The sequence below is a fragment of the Notolepis coatsorum genome (assembly GCF_963971535.1).
Source record: "Notolepis coatsorum genome assembly, chromosome: 18".
NCBI lineage: Eukaryota > Metazoa > Chordata > Actinopteri > Aulopiformes > Paralepididae > Notolepis > Notolepis coatsorum.
In genome coordinates, this window is record NC_140182.1 from 24,926,466 (window position 1) to 24,945,809 (window position 19,344).

A 19,344-nucleotide genomic window follows, 5' to 3' on the forward strand; every position below is an offset into this window, starting at 1 on the left:
ATCCCCTTAACAATTGTGTGTATTGAGCCGTACTGTATTGTACCCATTCTGCAATCTGTTAATAACATTTTCAATCAATCAATCAATCAATAGCAATATCTTGTCTTATATGGACTGCATCGAGCTGTCATTTTCTGTGTGAGATGATGTGCAAAACAAATCAGCATTGTTTTTTAGTGAAGTGCCCCTTTAAAAAAATCGAAATAGTAATTAGCTGAATATTAATATTAAATAATTAAGAATGAAAAATTACACTGGAAGGTTTGCTAAACAGTAGGATAATGTGATCTAATGATGACAGTACCAGTAGTACATGATGAAAAGGGGATATACCGCCACCTAGTGGCATAGGATATATTCTGTTCAGTTGTACAAAACTATCACTAAGGAATCATTGAGGTCATCAAGGTGAACGTCTTCCACAGAGAGACAGTTACCATGGTGTTATGTTTAATATGACATCTTACACAGAGTGTCTTCGACAGAGACAGTTACCATGGCGTTGTGGCCTCTTAACAGGCGCCCCCAAAAGTGGCCATTTTAGTTTTAGTTTTTGAGGACTGCATACCTTTTTTGCAAACCAAAATAGGCCTACTTTATACATAGCACATGCATATGTGACATAGGTCTGAACTTGAGTTGTAGAACTGTAGTAGTTAGTAGTCCAGAGGTAGTATTTACAAAATAAATGGTATGGCTGAAACACCCTGGGTCCATAGCCCGAAGTTGGACTTGTGTAGTACATGTCCAAATTTCACAAAAACCCGTTCAGAAATGAGTGATTAGAAGCGGTTTGGTAAAAGGTGAGAATATGACGTGTTACACAGTGTGTCTCCCACAGAGACAGTTACCATGGCGTTGTGTTTAATATGATGTGTAACAGTTGAGATATAGGCCTAGTGATTGAGATATAATGTTTGAGTTATTTCCGGTTCATAGATCATCGGGTCTGACACCTTTTCAGAACATACAACAAAACAAGTCCACCGTCAGAGCCCACAGGATCAAGTCTGAAGCCTCTTCACCCTTTGGAACACCTCTTCACCCTTTGGAACACCCTCCCCCTTTCTATGCGTTCACTTGACTCCCTATCCATTTTTAAGGAACAGTTGAAAACGTTTTTATTCAGTCAGACAGGCTTTTAATTCATTTGAATTAATTCCTGGTTGTATACTTTGTTTATTTATTTATAATTGTTGTTTTGTTTTTAGGAATGCCATTTATGTTGCACTCATATTTAGTTATTTCATTTACTTATGTTGTCAGAATTGTTTTATGTGTAGTGCGTTGCTGTTGCTATGTTTTACTTCTGTGAAGCACTTTGTGATTTTATCTGTGAAAGGTGCTATACAAATAAAGTTTACTTACTTACTTACAGTTCAGTCCACATTATTCATCCACCATCATCATCATCATCATCATCATCATCATCATCATCATCATCATCATCATCATCATCATCATCATCATCATCATCATCATCATCATCTGTCATCTTCATCACCATCCTCATCTGTCCTTGTTGTGCATTGCTTGTGCATTTCTTTGTGTCCACAAATATGTTCCTTTTCAAATTAGAACCACGAGAGTTAGAAGCAACAACGAGCAGAATGCTCAGTGAGCAAATAATACAAATGATTTAAAAGAAAAAATGTACAATAGAAATGAATGCACGACGTGGCTGAGAGGTCCCTTCTTGGCCACTGATCAGGACATGATGGTGAGATCCTCCGTCCTCCCTGCTGCCCTGGGGGTTCAGAATGATGTGTTTGTTTATGTGTTTTAATGTGTTGTCCAGCAGGGGGCACTCTGTCCTCTGGACTAGTCAGTAACAATGCCCCTGTTATGGTGATAGGGACACCTTATAGCTGCAAGTGCCATCCTTCGGATTAGATGCTAAACCAAGGTCCTCCTGACTGAATCTCGGTCGTTAAAGAACCCAGGAAAAAGAGTAGGGGGTTCCCCAACGTTCCTGGCCAAATTCCCAATCAGGTCTCTGACATCAAGGCCACCTAATCATCCCTCCCCCCTTAATTGGCTGATATCAATCCCTGTCTCGGCCGTTCAGCCATTGTGTAGTGTGATGTGCCTGGTGCCAGTGTATGGCAGCCATTGAGCCTGCATAGCCCAAGGTTGGGTGCTACTGCTATCAGTGGTGGTGAAGGAGGCAATTTCCACCGTACATTGTGGGGAGTGCTTTGAGTGTCTAGAAAAGCGCTATATAAATGTAATGAATTATTATAATTATTTTAATGCAGTCTTCACTGACCACACAGTGGCTGAAGGACCAGACAGTATCAATCAAAAAGTTAAACACACAGTGATATTAACCCATCTTCTTCTGTCTCTATCTTTGGCCAAAGGTTATTAATACTCAGCCTTGCATTTCATTCCAGTTCACGACTAAATGGAAGGGCATTGCAGAGAGTCCTCAGTCATTTGTTTTTTCTTTAACCAATCACAACAGCAACGCGTTTGATGTATCCCAACAGCCCAACGACAGTAGCTCAGGAGGTAGAGCAGTCATCTGGTAATCTGAAGGTTCCCGGTTCGATTCCCGCTCCTCCCGCCAGTGTGTCGAATTGTCCTTGAGCAAGACACTTAACCCCTAATTGCTCCCAATGAGCAGGTTGGCACCTTGCATGGTTGCCTCCGCCATCGGTGTGTGAATGGGTGAATGTAAGGAACAAATATTGTAAAGCCCTTTGGATAAAATGGTAAATGGTACATTTATATAGCGCATTTATCCAAAGTGCTTTACAATTTTGTTCCTCACATTCACTCACACATTCACACCGACGGTCAACCCCAGCAGGGGGCCTTTCTGTGTGGAGTTTGCATGTTCTCCCTGTGTTCGCGTGGGTTCCCTCGAGATGCTTCCAGCTGCAGGCGTTCAGACCAGCGCTTACAAGCCCTGCACATACAAGCCCCGCACATAGCAACCCCTCGCTTCCATTGGCTGATTTTGGTGACGTGATTTTGGGTCACGTTGCACGTTGCACTGCGGGATTGATTGATTGATTGATTGAAAACTTTATTAACAGATTGCCGTATGATTTGGGTCACGTTGCACTGCGGGATTGATTGATTGATTGATTGATTGATTGATTGATTGATTGATTGATTGATTGATTGATTGATTGATTGATTGAAAACTTTATTAACAGATTGATTGATTGATTGAAAACTTTATTAACAGATTGCCGAATGGGTACACGTGACCACAGGCCCTGATTGATTGATTGAAAACTTTATTAACAGATTGTAGAATGGGTACACGTGACCTGACCGATTGATTGATTGATTGATTGATTGAAAACTTTATTAACAGATTGCAGAATGGGTACAGTGACCGATTGATTGATTGATTGATTGATTTATTGATTTATTGATTGATTGATTGATTGAAAACTTTATTAACAGATTGCAGAATGCAGTACAGCTCAATACACACAATTGTTAAGGGGATGCAGACCATGCAGTACTGTTACATTTGTGACATACAGTAAATATATACAAGGGGGAGGGAACTGTACATTTATGATGAATTGAAAATGGGGGACCCTGATGTAAACAAGACGGAAGTCTTTCTCTGGTCTGCATCCCCTTAACAATTGTGTGTATTGAGCTGTACTGCAGATATATTTCAATTGCCTTACTTATTTACATAAGTATTATAGGCCTACAGCAGTATTGTACAGACAGTCTGTGTGAAGTCTGTGTGGTTATCCAGCTGCACAAAGGCAGAGCAAGAGGCTCTACAGAGGGTGGTGAAGGCGGCAAGCAGGATTGTCGGGACTCCTCTATCAAACATCACCTCCGTCTTCACCTCCCGCTGCCTCCACCGCTCCAAGTGTATCATCAAGGACCAGTCTCACCCAGCACATCACCTCTTTCAGCTCCTTCCCTCAGGGAGGAGATACCGGTCCATACATGCCAAGAGTTAAATATTTAAGAACAGCTTTTTCCCCCAAGCAGTCAGACTGTTAAACGCTCATTGACTGTCCCCTCACGTGCACCATGCACTTACCTGGACTTGATAATCACTGTTACCACTCATCATGCACTTTATTTAAAATATTCTGTTATGTACAGTGTTATATGTGTTTCATGTATGTATATATTGTACTACGGTCTGTGGGAGCTCCCCTGAAATTTCACTCACGGTCATATAAGAGTTTTAATGTAGAAGGTTTTATTAATGAAATGTTGGGTATAAACTGGGAGGAGGTATGTTGTGAGGATGACCCAGAGGTTGCACTGGACTTATTTATGTCAGAAACAAATCAGCCCCATGGATAGATAGTAGCTTTTAATGAATTTTAATGAATGAGAGAGACATACTGTAGCCAAAAAAGCATCAGTGTGTTCCAGTTCTGCAGATGACAGACAAAAGTACCGTTCCTTACGTAATCAAGTCACAAAGTTAAATAAGGTGAGAAAAAGGGAATATTTTAAACCATGGTTATATGATGTGAGAAATGATGGTAAAAATCTATGGAATGTTTTAAATCAAATTATGGGTAGAAAATCCAATGTCTGTACATGGTACATTAAAACTCTTATATGACCGTGAGTGAAATTTCAGGGGAGCTCCCACAGACCGTAGTACAATATATACATACATGAAACACATATAACACTGTACATAACAGAATATTTTAAATAAAGTGCATGATGAGTGGTAACAGTGATTATCAAGTCCAGGTAAGTGCATGGTGCACGTGAGGGGACAGTCAATGAGCGTTTAACAGTCTGACTGCTTGGGGGAAAAAGCTGTTCTTAAATATTTAACTCTTGGCATGTATGGACCGGTATCTCCTCCCTGAGGGAAGGAGCTGAAAGAGGTGATGTGCTGGGTGAGACTGGTCCTTGATGATACACTTGGAGCGGTGGAGGCAGCGGGAGGTGAAGACGGAGGTGATGTTTGATAGAGGAGTCCCGACAATCCTGCCTGCCGCCTTCACCACCCTCTGTAGAGCCTCTTGCTCTGCCTTTGTGCAGCTGGATAACCACACAGACTTCACACAGACTGTCTGTACAATACTGCTGTAGGCCTATAATACTTATGTAAATAAGTAAGGCAATTGAAATATATCTGCAGTACAGCTCAATACACACAATTGTTAAGGGGATGCAGACCAGAGAAAGACTTCCGTCTTGTTTACATCAGGGTCCCCCATTTTCAATTCATCATAAATGTACAGTTCCCTCCCCCTTGTATATATTTACTGTATGTCACAAATGTAACAGTACTGCATGGTCTGCATCCCCTTAACAATTGTGTGTATTGAGCTGTACTGCATTCTGCAATCTGTTAATAAAGTTTTCAATCAATCAATCAATCAATAAATCAATCAATCAATCAATCAATCAATCAATCAATCGGTCACTGTACCCATTCTGCAATCTGTTAATAAAGTTTTCAATCAATCAATCAATCAATCAATCAATCAATCAATCGGTCAGGTCACGTGTACCCATTCTACAATCTGTTAATAAAGTTTTCAATCAATCAATCAGGGCCTGTGGTCACGTGTACCCATTCGGCAATCTGTTAATAAAGTTTTCAATCAATCAATCAATCTGTTAATAAAGTTTTCAATCAATCAATCAATGAATCAATGAATCAATGAATCAATCAATCAATCAATCAATCAATCCCGCAGTGCAACGTGACCCAAATCATACGGCAATCTGTTAATAAAGTTTTCAATCAATCAATCAATCAATCCCGCAGTGCAACGTGCAACGTGACCCAAAATCACGTCACCAAAATCAGCCAATGGAAGCGAGGGGTTGCTATGTGCGGGGCTTGTATGTGCAGGGCTTGTAAGCGCTGGTCTGAACGCCTGCAGCTGGAAGCATCTCGAGGGAACCCACGCGAACACAGGGAGAACATGCAAACTCCACACAGAAAGGCCCCCTGCTGGGGTTGACCGTCGGTGTGAATGTGTGAGTGAATGTGAGGAACAAAATTGTAAAGCACTTTGGATAAATGCGCTATATAAATGTACCATTTAAAAAAAAAAAAACGTTTTATACCACAACCCCATTTTATTTAGGACTTTTTTTGGCGACCCCACACTTAATGTATTGCGTAATTTCAATGTGAAATTAAGGAATATCAAAATAAAAGCACACGTTGTTGAACTTGATCATGCATATTTATTCGAAATTTTTATTACAGCACTATGTTATCAATACACATTTATAAAACGAGGCATATTTAGCCAAAATATGTTGCCAAAACATAAAAATATAAATACAAATAACAAAAAAAATTGTTTACTTGCCCCATTGTCACCTACCCACAACCCGACTTTGGGTCGCGACCCATAGTTTGAGAACCGTTGCTCTCTAGGCCATCCCAAATGCCTACCAAAATGTACAGTCAGGGTTCCAACTCTGGTGTCAGCAGTACAACCTCTCAGGCTCTGTTGAGATCATGTCTTTTGGAATCTCTCTTGTAGTTAAGTCGTAGTGTAGTTCCATGTGGTTTATTCACAGTGCAGTGTTCGTAGTTTGGTTCAGTCTTCAGTGTTTAGTTCAGTCGGAAGTTGACAGCATCAGGCACTTGGGTTTGAACCAGAAACCTTCTGACCAGTAGGTGACCGCCCACCCTACAGGGTAAAGTAGTGGGAAACACCTATGCCATGGTGCTCAAGGTCGGAAGTGTTTGCGGAACCACTTGCTGGCACTGAGGTCTAGTTTGAGTAGGTCCATGATCCAGGCGTCCTTCTTGGCACCCTCTATAAATTCTGCCAGAGAAATCTGACCTGGGAGGAAAACAGAGAGACAAGAGCACATTGAGACAGAGACTTCCTGCTCGGTTCAGGTGAGAACTGACCTGGGAGGAAAACAGAGACACTAGAGCAGATTGAGACAGAGACTTCCTGCTCGGTTCAGGTGAGAACTGACCTGGGAGGAAAACAGAGACACTAGAGCAGATTGAGACAGAGACTTCCTGCTTGGTTCAGGTGAGAACTGACCTGGGAGGAAAACAGAGACACTAGAGGACATTGAGACAGAGACTTATTCCTGCTTGGTTCAGGTGAGATCTGACCTGGGAGGAAAACAGGGACACTAGAGGACATTGAGACAGAGACTTCCTGCTTGGTTCAGGTGAGAACTGACCTGGGAGGAAAACAGGGACACTAGAGGACATTGAGACAGAGACTTCCTGCTTGGTTCAGGTGAGATCTGACCTGGGAGGAAAACAGAGACACTAGAGGACATTGAGACAGACACGTCCTGCTCTGTTCAGGTGAGATCTGACCTGGGAGGAAAACAGGGACACTAGAGCACATTGAGACAGACACGTCCTGCTCTGTTCAGGTGAGATCTGACCTGGGAGGAAAACAGGGACACTAGAGGACATTGAGATGGAGACATCCTGCTCGGTTCAGGTGACATTCTCTATCGATAAGTGAAATCCATAAATCCATATATCGTTTTTATAACACAACAATCAGAGAACAGGTACTTATTAGTGGTGGGACTTGATTAAAATGTTTATTTTAATTGCATATCAATATTTGATAAATTTAGGTATATGAGAGAATCAATGAATATACATAACTTTTGCAGTACTTTCAAGTACATTCCAGAACTTGAAAAAAAGAAAAAATAACTCTTGATTGATTTCAATTTCTCTAATTTTTTTTTTTTATGAACAAACCAGACTAAGAAAAAAAGTAATTTGTGATTTATTATACTTTATACTTATAGCACATGCATGAGTCTGGTCTCCTTTGAAAGGTAACATTCTTACACAATAAAGACAAATCATCATGCGATTAAATGCATACATTTGTTTAACTTTTAATTCTTTCTGTAGTTAATTAATAGAAATTATTGCGATAAAGTCCCAGCCTTAGTAGCTACTTATATTTACTTTTGTTTGGTTTTGTTTGGATGGGGGTATTCCTTGGATTATTTAGACCTGTTTGAAGGGAAGACAGACATTTTGATTGTACATTTACAAACACAAACGTCAGTTAGCAATTGGCCATTTCACTTAGTATTCTATTGATTTTGGATATAATTTTTTTTTATCTTAAGAGCGATCTCACATAATGAGGGTGGGGGTGCTTGATTCTTTCTCCTGGCCTGAGGAAGTCAAGTCCTCTACTGAACTCCTGATTGTATTTAATTAATAATGTCTTAACAATAGATTTGTATCAACCATGAAGATTTGACCATGCGCACGATTAACATCTCCGGTTCCAGCACAATTAGTAAGTAAGTAAGTACATTTTATTTATATAGCACCTTTCTAGATACAGGATCATAAAGTGCTTTCCAATAATAAAAAAAAGGAGAGCATCAAACAACATCAAAGGGGACATGCATTATAAATGGCTTTTTTCTGTGTTTAGCATGGTTTTATAGTAATACGGGTTAGTATCAATGGGTCTGTGTCTCTAATTACCATATTGACTCATCAGTATAGTCTCGAGTTCACGAGATCCTCCCTCACTCAACTAAGCTGTTCTGATTTGACGGTTTTGCTGACGTTAACCCTTTCACTGCCGCACTACCAAAACGGTTAACCCTTTCACTGCGACAATTCACAGAAGGTTAACCCTTTCACTGCCACACAACAGCCGGTTAACCCTTTCACTGCCACACGACAGAAGGTTAACCCTTTACTATCACACAACCGACGGCCCCCATGGTTGACAGCGACAGCAGAGCGAGTGGAATTATCTTCACTTCCTCAAACAGAGCGAGGCAGACAACGAGCGAGTGAGAGAGAGAGGGAGAGAGAGAGAGAGGGGGAGAGGGAGAGAGAGAGAGAGAGAGAGAGAGAGAGAGAGAGAGAGAGAGAGGAGCTTCTGTCGGGGAAACAAACCGCGCGCGAGGAAGCAGCAGTAGCACATACTCATTTACACACAACCTGGGGCTGGACCTCGTGCGGGGAAGCAGCAGTAGCACATACTCATTTACACACAACCTGGGCTGGACCTCGCGGGGAAGCAGCAGTAGCACATACTCATTTACACACAACCTGGACCTCGCGGGGAAGCAGCAGTAGCACATACTCACTTACACACAACCTGGACCTCGCGGGGAAGCAGCAGTAGCACATACTCACTTACACACAACCTGGACCTCGCGGGGATCAGCAGTAGCACATACTCATTTACTCAAAGTGCTTATGGGCGGAGCCAGGCCAACACAGCCTGAAATCCAAAGTGAGAAAAATTTGGCTTTTGAGTACTTGATTAGAAATATAAAACAATGATTTTTTTTTAATAAAAGCTTACAGATGTGTTCAATAGACTCACAGGAATTGTGTAAAGTTGCCCATAGGAATAGCACCTTAAAATTACCAATAAAAAGGGAGCCAGTGTAGGGAGGCCAAAATAGGTGTTAGGATTACAATAGTAATCAGACTATTAATCATCTGTAACTGATTATGAAAGCAGCCTTCGGAGCAGAGGCCCGGGGTTAGGGGGCGAGCAGCTTTATTTAACCTGGGGGATAATAGGCTTACTGCCAGGGAGTAGCATGCGGCCTAAAAGTAGCTTTTCCAGCGCAGCGGGTATAAATAGACTCTCGAGCGCACAGGTTAACACGACACTGTTTTACAACAGTCTTTCTCACAGCTATGGGTCGAGATCCAAAATAGGTCACACAGGCCCGTCTCTGGTGGGTCCTCACTTTATTAACTCAGTGCAGGTTCCATGCTGGGAATTATTTTACACCTTGTCTTACAGTGATGTCATCGTCCCTCTGAGACCTCAAGCTGAATGATGGTGTGTGTGTGTGTGTGTGCGCACATGTGCGTGTGTGTGTGTGTGCTTATAAATGGCCTGCATTTTATCCAAAGTGCTTTACAACTTATGCCTCACAGTCACTTTTACACACCGATGGTGGAGGCAGCTATGCAAGGTGCCAACCTGCTCATCGGGAGCAGTTAGGGGTTAAGTGTCTTGCTCAAGGACACTTTGACACGCTTCTGGGAGGAGCCGGTATCTAACCAGGAACACTCACATTCTAGCAGCCTCTATACCTCTCTGTTTCAGTTCTGTTCTCAATTGGCTGTTTCTGTGCCTGCAATGAGAAAGCTGCTTTTATCGTACAAATACGATAATTATCGTACATCTAGCAGTGGTGCCTGTACCGTAGAACGAAATTCAGATCTAACTTTCGGTCGGTCGGTCGGTCGGTCGGTCGGTCGGTCGGTCGGTCGGTCGGTCGGTCGGTCGGTCGGTCGGTCGGTCGGTCGGTCGGTCGGTCGGTCGGTCGGTCGGTCTGTCTGTCTGTCTGTCTGTCTGTCTGTCTGTCTGTCTGTCTGTCTGTCTGTCTGTCTGTCTGTCTGTCTGTCTGTCTGTCTGTCTGTCTGTCTGTCTGTAGTGAATCGATATACAATATATGTCAGTCATTGTTTGTCAGGTTGATATTGATGACAACTACACTGGCTTCCAGTCAAGTCCCGCATACATTTTAATTCCTCCTCATCACCTACAAATCCCTTCACTCCCTTACCCCCCGGTACCTAGATGACCTCCTCCATCCCTACATCCCACCCCAGAGGCTGCGGTCCTCTGACTCCAGTCTTCTCTCCATCCCCACCAGTGCCACCACCAACCTGCGCACTGTCGGTCCCTCTGGAACTCCCTCCCTGCAAACATCCAGTGCTACATCCCTGGACTCCTTCAAATCTCAACTCAAATCTCACCTCTTCACCAAATTTATTAATGACTCTGCCTGACTTCCCTCTTTTCTTTTGACTTAATTGTTCCTCTGATCTCCTTCCCCTTAGTTGCCCCCCTACTGTAAAGCGCATTGGGTCTCATGAAAGGCGCTATATAAATCCAATACATTATTATTATTATTTATTATTACGGTTAACCATCTGTAGTGTGGTAGTGAAAGGGTTAACCTTCTGTAGTGTGGTAGTGAAAGGGTTAAACTTGGTCATGCGGCAGTGAAAGGGTTAAGGGTTAAGGGTAGTGTGGTGGTGTGGTAGTGAACTTACCATCTTTATTTTTATCCACCATCTCAAATATCCGGTTGCAGATTTCATCTATATTCTCAGTGTCACTTTTTTTCTTGATCTTGTAGATTATCTGAAAAGAAACAATATCAATAAACATGTTAGATTGGTGATTTGTCCTTGTGTTCTTATTTAATAAACATTTAATTCATATTTATACAGAACTATCAATACAGAGGAGACCCAGACATACAGAAAAGGAATGTTCTGAAATACTCATTCGAAAAATTACACCTCTGAATATATCCAAACATATTTCATTATATGTTGCAGAAATGTTTAATCATTAAGAGATATTATTATATTTGTCCAATTATATATAATAATGTATATGGACATATTCAAACAAGCAAAAAATAAATAATACAAACAACTGTTGAATATAACATTTAACCAAAAATCACATCTATTGACATATGTTTATTATACATTTACATATATCAAACAAGATATTTTACACACATTTATTTTCTGTATGGACAAACCAGTGACAATTAATACTGGATGTTATAAACAAGTCAAAGTGGAACAGTAACATCATCCTTTACCAGTGTTTTACATACTAGGTAAGATAATTATGAATTTTCTTTTGAAAGTGGTGAGCAATGGTTACAGGCAGCCATGTTGGAAGGAAGATAACTATTAGGCCGGGAGCCAGGTCCACCCCTCAGGATGTTTTTTGCTACCTTTTTTTCATTATTATTTCCAGTTATCCCATACCTTGGGCCATCACAAGTTGATAATGACCACCCTCAAATCAGCCCTGTTTGGCCTCAGGGGCAAAAAAAAACTCTTTTTGGGAAAAGCTTCTGGCGAAATTATGTAATTGCAAATATGAGGGTACTGCAACTGCATAAATGGTCAGATAAGTCTGAAACGTTGCATGGTGTATCCTGACACATAGGGGAAAAGTATCAGAATAATACTCTGGGGCTTACTACTTTTCTATTGTCAAATATCACCCTCAGAATACCCCCATCATCTTGGACTTAAATTGAAGCTTATAAATGTGGGACGTTTTTATATATATATATGTGAGGCAGCAACATGTATAATAAAATACTTGAAAATTATCACTTTTGATGACAATTTGTCAGGCGGACAGAAATGTTTTTTGTCTTTTGGGGTATTCTGAGGGTGATATTTGACAATAGAAAGGTAGTAAGCCCCAGACTAATTCTGATACTTTCCCCCTATGTGTCCCCTATACTGACCCATAGCCTGAAGCCTTATGTAGTACATGTCCAAATTTCATAAAGATCCATTCAGAAATGAGTTATTATGAGTGATTTTGGTCAACTGTGTACAAAAGAAAAACAGAGTTTTCTCATAGACTTCAATTCATTCGGCTGTTTTTCTCTTCCTGTTTTCGCTCGTTAGTTTTTCACCAGATCCCTGATTCATACATCCCCAGGTGGGGTATCATTGGAAAGCCACACTCATTGGAAAGCCAACTCCACAATCATTTTCAAGATCGGATCTAGATTGACGGAACTACTGCGCCAAGAGTCGGGAGTGGTATTTTGTGCAATACCGTGTACTTTGCACAAGCCTCAAATACCGGCGTGTAACTCGAGAACCGCTGAACGGATTTTGTCGGATTTTGTCGCTATCGACAGGCAACAAATAAGCCTTCAATTCGATATATATATTGTATTACGAAATATGCACAGCCGAGCCAATAGGGGTCGCCAAGTGCCGGTGGGCAAATCGTCCTAAAAACGTCCCATATATAGGACGGCGCATGCTAGGCTAGCTGATCTGTATCCACTTCCATTAATTTGTGCTAAGCTAGGCTAGCTTGCAGCCGGATAACTTTCTACTGAACGCATATGAGAGGAAAATGGTATCTATCTTCTTGTCTGACTCTGGAGAAGACGGTAAGTGCATTTCCCATAACGTTGGCATGTTCCTTCAAGTAACGTCCAGTCTTAATAATAATAATAATAATAATAATAATAATAATAATAATAATAATAATAATAATAATAATAATAATAATAATAATAATAATAATAATAATAATAATAATAATAATAATAATAATAATAATAATAATAATAATAATAATAATAATAATAATAATAATAATAATAATAATAATAATAATAATAATAATAATAATAATAATAATAATAATAATAATAATAATAATAATAATAATAATAATAATAATAATAATAATAATAATAATAATAATAATAATAATAATAATAATAATAATACATTCGATTTATAGTGCACTCTACTTTAAAAACATAGGCAATTAAAAAACAAGGCATAAAAGCATAAAAGAAACACGTCTTACAGTGTCTTGACCTTCTGTCAGTCTAGCCGTCATCGAAGGACACAAGTAAAAAAGTTCCGTCTTACCCTGATGATGTGTTTGACTTCGTGTCTGTCCAGGCGTCCGTTGTGATCCTGGTCGTAGACCTTAAAGGACCACTTCAGCCTGTCCTCCAGGGGGCCCCGGAGGACCAGGTGCACCGCCGCCACGAACTCCATGAAGTCGATTCTGTTGTCCTGGACACACACACGACCATGAGGGTCCCTGGATATACAGGGCACTGGATACTTATATGTCATGTATTGTCATAAATGTCATGATAGATATCTGTATATCTGTATGGCCCCCGTAAATGTCCATGTCACCATCACCATCACCACCACCACCACCACCATCATCATCACCACCACCACCATCATCACCACCACCATCACCACCATCATCACCATCACCATCATCATCACCACCACCACCATCATCACCACCACCACCACCACCACCATCATCATCACCACCACCACCATCATCACCACCACCATCACCACCATCATCACCATCACCATCATCATCATCACCACCACCACCATCATCACCACCACCATCACCACCATCATCACCATCACCACCACCATCACCATCATCACCACCACCACCATCATCACCACCATCATCACCATCACCACCACCACCACCATCACCATCATCACCACCACCATCATTACCACCACCATCATCACCACCACCATCACCACCACCACCACCACCATCATCATCACCACCATCATCACCACCACCATCATCACCATCATCACCACCACCATCACCATCACCACCATCATCACCACCATCATCACCACCATCATCACCACCACCATCATCACCATCATCACCACCACCATCACCATCACCACCATCACCACCATCATCATCATCTCACCCTGTTAGTATCAAAGGACTTGAAGATGGTCTCCATGTATAAGCTCTCATCCTCTGAGGAGCTCCGGACACCAAACAGCTTCCTGAACTCGTGGAGGTGCAGTGCTCCGCTGGGGCAGGTCCTCATGAAGGCCGTGTACAGATGCTGAATCTCCTTCAACTCGACCGCCTCCTCCTCTTCCTCATCCTCTCCCTCACTCAGTCCCTGCCCCATGGTGCCAACTCAAACACCCCGTGCTAGACACTGTCTCACAAGCTGTGTTGTTTGTCTGTTTTCGCTGCAGCGACTGACCGGATGGTGGTCATTTTGTTGTTTACCTGTGGGTTTTATATCCTGTGTGCAGAGCTGTCATGGGGAAGAAGTAGCAGCACAGTAGCAGCACAGTAGCACTACAGTATCACAGTAGCATCACAATAGCATCCCAGTAGCATCACAGTAGGAGAAATATCACAGATTCCTTGGCCGGATTGAAGAAAAATCCTGTGAGGGGGTTTCAAATTAAAGAGCTGGTTTCAAAATGGTTTCTGTCACAAAGGCATCTTAGGGTCCATTAATTCCCAAAGGTGTTTACACACATTCTCAGACATCAAATTGTGTAACAAAACTAGCATCCACACACGCTTTGTACCATGCTGTAATATCTCAGTAGAATCACAGCATCCTAAAAGCACTGTCCATCAATGAAGAATCCAGCGCATACAAGGACGCTTCAGCTGAGACTTATTCTCAATTATCCCCCATTTAACTCTTCATTGTTAGTAATATCCAAGTAATATCCAATGATCGAGAGAGAAAAAAACATCTGGTCCAAAAATATATAAAAGTAACATACATGTCCAAAGATGAAATCCCACAGAATCATCTTTCATATAGGCCTACCCTCTCAATTACGTAACGTCCATGAATCAGAATCAAATCATTACATAGAAAAATGTTAAAATATATGATCTCCAGCCTTGGCAGAGTGCATCCCCACTCAGCGTCCGCTCCTGTCTCCTTCTCCTGGTTGAGAGACTCTAATCCCAGTGCTGTCAATCTGGCCAAACTGACGGTGGGTGAGAGGGGTACAGTGTTGTAGTGTATTTTAAGACAGGTCCAATCCCTCTTTAACCCTCTCTAAACCCTGTGTGCACGTTGTTTCACACACCCCCGCCCGAAGCACACAGCCCCACGCGACCGCCGAGTCACTGGGTCTCACGTCGAGGAACAGTTCCTGTGTGCCTTTTTCCACTTTTTGCTCAAATGATACGAAACTCTCACCAGACCATTTTGAGGCTATAGTGATGGAAGTGTGTCCAAGCGGCAGTAGTCTCAATTATTAGGTCGGTACCAGGGGCGTCCATTTGGTATGGCAAGGTATGGCACTCGCCATACCTTGGCAAATAAAAATTTAATTTTTTTTATTTTTTTTTATTTTCTTACAATTTTTTATGTTGATTTAGAATTCGAATGTCAACATTATGAACGAAGCTTCGAACTATTTGGTACAGCCCTAGCATGTTTTGATATTGTCAATTATCTCACTTTTACTAAGTGACTTTTGCTGTGACTAACTGAAATATGCCAAAAAAAAAGGGAAAATGGACATAGGGAAGTTTTTTTTTATCAAAGGGCAGCAGAGACAAGTGATACAGGGACACAGGTAAGGTATGGCTTAGTGATTATAATAGTGCAGTTCAGCATTCAGTAACCCATACTTTTTGTGAATGTGTTTTTGATACTACATTCTGTTGAACACACACCTCAAAACCGTACCTAAGGAAAATTGGCTCAATTGCAAGAAAAGTAAGAGACAGTTATGATATTACATTCTGCATAATTCGTATGCAAAATATTGTGGTTCCCTGCTTTAGTCTGTTGACACATTTCTATACTAAAAATGCTTGTGTAGTCCTGTGTCATACCTAAATGTCATATAACTGAATTGTATAGAAACAACTCACCAAAAGTGACTATTGCACAACTGATTTGACAAAAAAAATCCCCCCTTCACCCCCCCCCCCTCCTCGCCATACCTTGCCTTTTAGTGAAAAGACGCCACTGGTCGGTACACACGCCAGGACGTAATTAACACATTGTCGCTCTAAGTAGTAGCCTTTCCATCAACAAACTGGATTAGCAGATCAGTAAACTGCTTTAATTGAGAAGACTGCAATCCATTGCAACCTATACAGTAAAGATTATATTTGACCTGTTTAGCCTGGGAGGGTAACCGTCTGTAGTGTGGTAGTGAAAGGTTAACCTTCTGTAGTGTGGTTGTGAAAGGGTTAACCCTTTGTCGTGTGGCAGTGAAAGGGTTAACCTTCTGTATTGTCACAGTGAAAGGGTTAACCATTTGATAGTGTGGTAGTGAAAGGGTTAAAGTATCATGGTATTCCAAAAAAATCATCATGGTATTTCCAAACGATTTATCATGGTAGTGACCAAATGATAATGTCAACACTAGCAGTATAATGGTTTCAATTGGATCTTTATCTCATCATAGTCATCTTCAGTTAATGGCTGGTAAGCAAGAAACATGCAGTTTTAGGGCGTTTTCTCATTAGGAACGGGTGCTCCGCTCCGTCCTCGCTCCGTCCTCGAGATTGAACGTCCCCGTCCCCCCCTCCCTCTCCCCGTAGCGTACACACTACAATCTCGTTTTTCGTCCCCAAGCACAATTGAGGAGAGCAACACTCTATAGTGAAGTCTATATTTCTGAATTAACCAAAACAGTTACACATTTTTCGCTGTACCTCGGGAAGTAATGTACCTAGCTAAACCGTATACAGGATGGGTTAGATACAGGCGGGATTTTGGATACTTTTCGTACACTAAAAACATTATGGCCATGCCGCGCGCTAACCACATAGATTACAGACAGATAGACAAAACATATAACGAACAATGTAAAAGATATACTGTATACTTGATCGGCTATAGTTACACAACTAGCGACCTTGATAACCTGCACGCTAAAAATATAGGTTTTGGCCATGTACGCCGCGCGTTAAAAACACGATGGGTCACAGACGGATCAGACACTGAAAAGTCATGAGAATATGGATGCTAAAACTTTACTTACCGATTGGCAGGCTAGTTGATGGCTGCGTTACTGGAGGTAGTAATGGTGCGATGGGTTGTGATTGAACAACAACGTCGGGCTCCCTGGTTGTTTGGGTTATGGATGGGTTAACCGGCCACATTACTGTGGGTAGTGATTAAACAACGGAGGGATCACTGGTTGGTTTTTGGTCGGTTATGCTGTCCACTGCATCAAACCACGGAAATGTGTCCTTGTCATCAGATGAGCTCCCTGATTTGCACACTGCATCCCGTACTTTAAGATATTGAAGGCTTAGGGCGGCCGAGTGGCGCAGTGGGCAAGGCGCTCGCCACTAACGCGGGAGATGCCAGTATCGAGCCCAGCTCTCGCCGTTGCTTCCGGCTTGGCCGGCCGTCGTACTAACACAATTGGGCAGTGTTAGAGGGTGGGAAAGCCGGTGGGTGGGGATTGGACGTTGTGGACAGCGACTCCTACAGGTCGGTTGGTGCGCCTGTACAGCAGAATCAGGAAGTATCGGGGGCAGCGTGAGCCTCCCACGCGTTACTCCTCGCCACTGAGAGATCGCGCTGTTCAGGTGAAAAGATGCGACAGCTGCCTCCTCGTGTACCGGAGGGGACACGTGATGCAAGGCTTGGTCCTGACTGCAGCCGACCAGTGGGAAGCATGGTCTAGCAGCGTTCGAGACAGGGGAGGGGAGAATTGGAAAATATGAAATTGGGATGGGAGAAAAATAGAAAATGGGAGAAAAAGTGGATAAAAAAATATATATATTGAAGGCTCATCTTCTTCACTTTTAGCTCGACATTGTTGACTGATCTGTTGTACCCATGCGCACGCAAAAACTCGATATAATTTTTGTTTTTGTGGGTATTGTCCAGTTATTGCTGTATGTTTTTATCTGCCCAAAATTCAACCATGCATGAAAGCATTACAGGTTTGCTTGCACACCACGCTCTGTTCCTTCGTCGGGGCCCCGGCTTGGAGCGAATCAGCGTCCCCGGTGACGGGGGGAGCGTTCTCATTACACTTATTTTGGTGCGATCGTGCTCGGATTCGACCCCGGATGGCTAGTGTGAAACCACCCTTATTCTATAGCAGCTGGCAGTCACATCACTACACACCACTAGCTCTGTCAGACACACCACTAGCTCTGTCAGACACACCACTAGCTCTGTCAGACACACCACTAGCTCTGTCAGACACACCACTACACACCACTAGCTCTGTCAGACACACCACTACACACCACTAGCTCTGTCAGACACACCACTAGCTCTGTCAGACACACCACTACACACCACTAGCTCTGTCAGACACACCACTACACACCACTAGCTCTGTCAGACACACCACTAGCTCTGTCTGACACACCACTAGCTCTGTCAGACACACCACTAGCTCTGTCAGACACACCACTAGCTCTGTCAGACACACCACCACTAGCTCTGGTCTGACACACCACTAGCTCTGTCAGACACACCACTAGCTCTGTCAGACACACCACTAGCTCTGGAAGACACACCACTAGCTCTGTCAGACACACCACTAACTCTGGAAGACACACCACTAGCTCTGGAAGACACACCACTAGCTCTGTCAGACACACCACTACACACCACTAGCTCTGTCAGACACACCACTAGCTCTGTCAGACACACCACTAGCTCTGTCAGACACACCACTAGCTCTGGAAGACACACCACTAGCTCTGTCAGACACACCACTATAGATTAGATTAGATTAGATTTTTATTTAGTACATACAATTTATACAAAAGTATAAAAACAAGGGGTACATGGATAACATGTGAAGGTCTGTCAACTTGTTTCCAACATGGTCCCAAGAAGAATACAATAAATCACAAAGAAAGAGTTAAGAAGATAAGATAGATAAAACAAGTAGATAAAATAGACAACACAATTTTCTGAAAGAGCCTCATTACAGCATGCCATGTTCCTGTTCTTCAAGAGTGGTGGCCAAGCACCCACTGCAACCTACAGTATTGTTGCAGATGTCGCTTCACACCCCTCTTGAAGACAGCAATAGTGGGGGAGGTTTGGATGGCC

At 42.2% G+C, this 19,344-nt stretch overlaps 2 protein-coding genes across 2 annotated transcripts in view; both read right to left on the reverse strand.

Moving 5' to 3' along the window:
* LOC311245278 (actin, alpha cardiac muscle 1-like) overlaps window positions 1-6,301 on the reverse strand; it is a gene marked incomplete at both ends in the record, with an annotated part of 36,849 nt that extends 30,548 nt beyond the window's left edge. The window contains one exon of the mRNA XM_084335114.1: window positions 6,293-6,301. Coding sequence (XP_084191240.1) covers window positions 6,293-6,301 — 9 coding nt within the window. The remainder of the gene's footprint in view (window positions 1-6,292) is intronic.
* Window positions 6,302-6,663: 362 nt separating this feature from the next.
* Window positions 6,664-14,445, reverse strand: guca1g (guanylate cyclase activator 1g; the record flags this gene model as incomplete). Its single annotated transcript, XM_084335115.1, has 4 exons — window positions 6,664-6,779; window positions 10,991-11,081; window positions 13,382-13,531; window positions 14,233-14,445. 4 exons carry the CDS (start codon window positions 14,443-14,445, stop codon window positions 6,664-6,666), a joined length of 570 nt encoding a protein of 189 aa, XP_084191241.1.
* Between the last annotated feature and the right edge of the window lie 4,899 nt (window positions 14,446-19,344).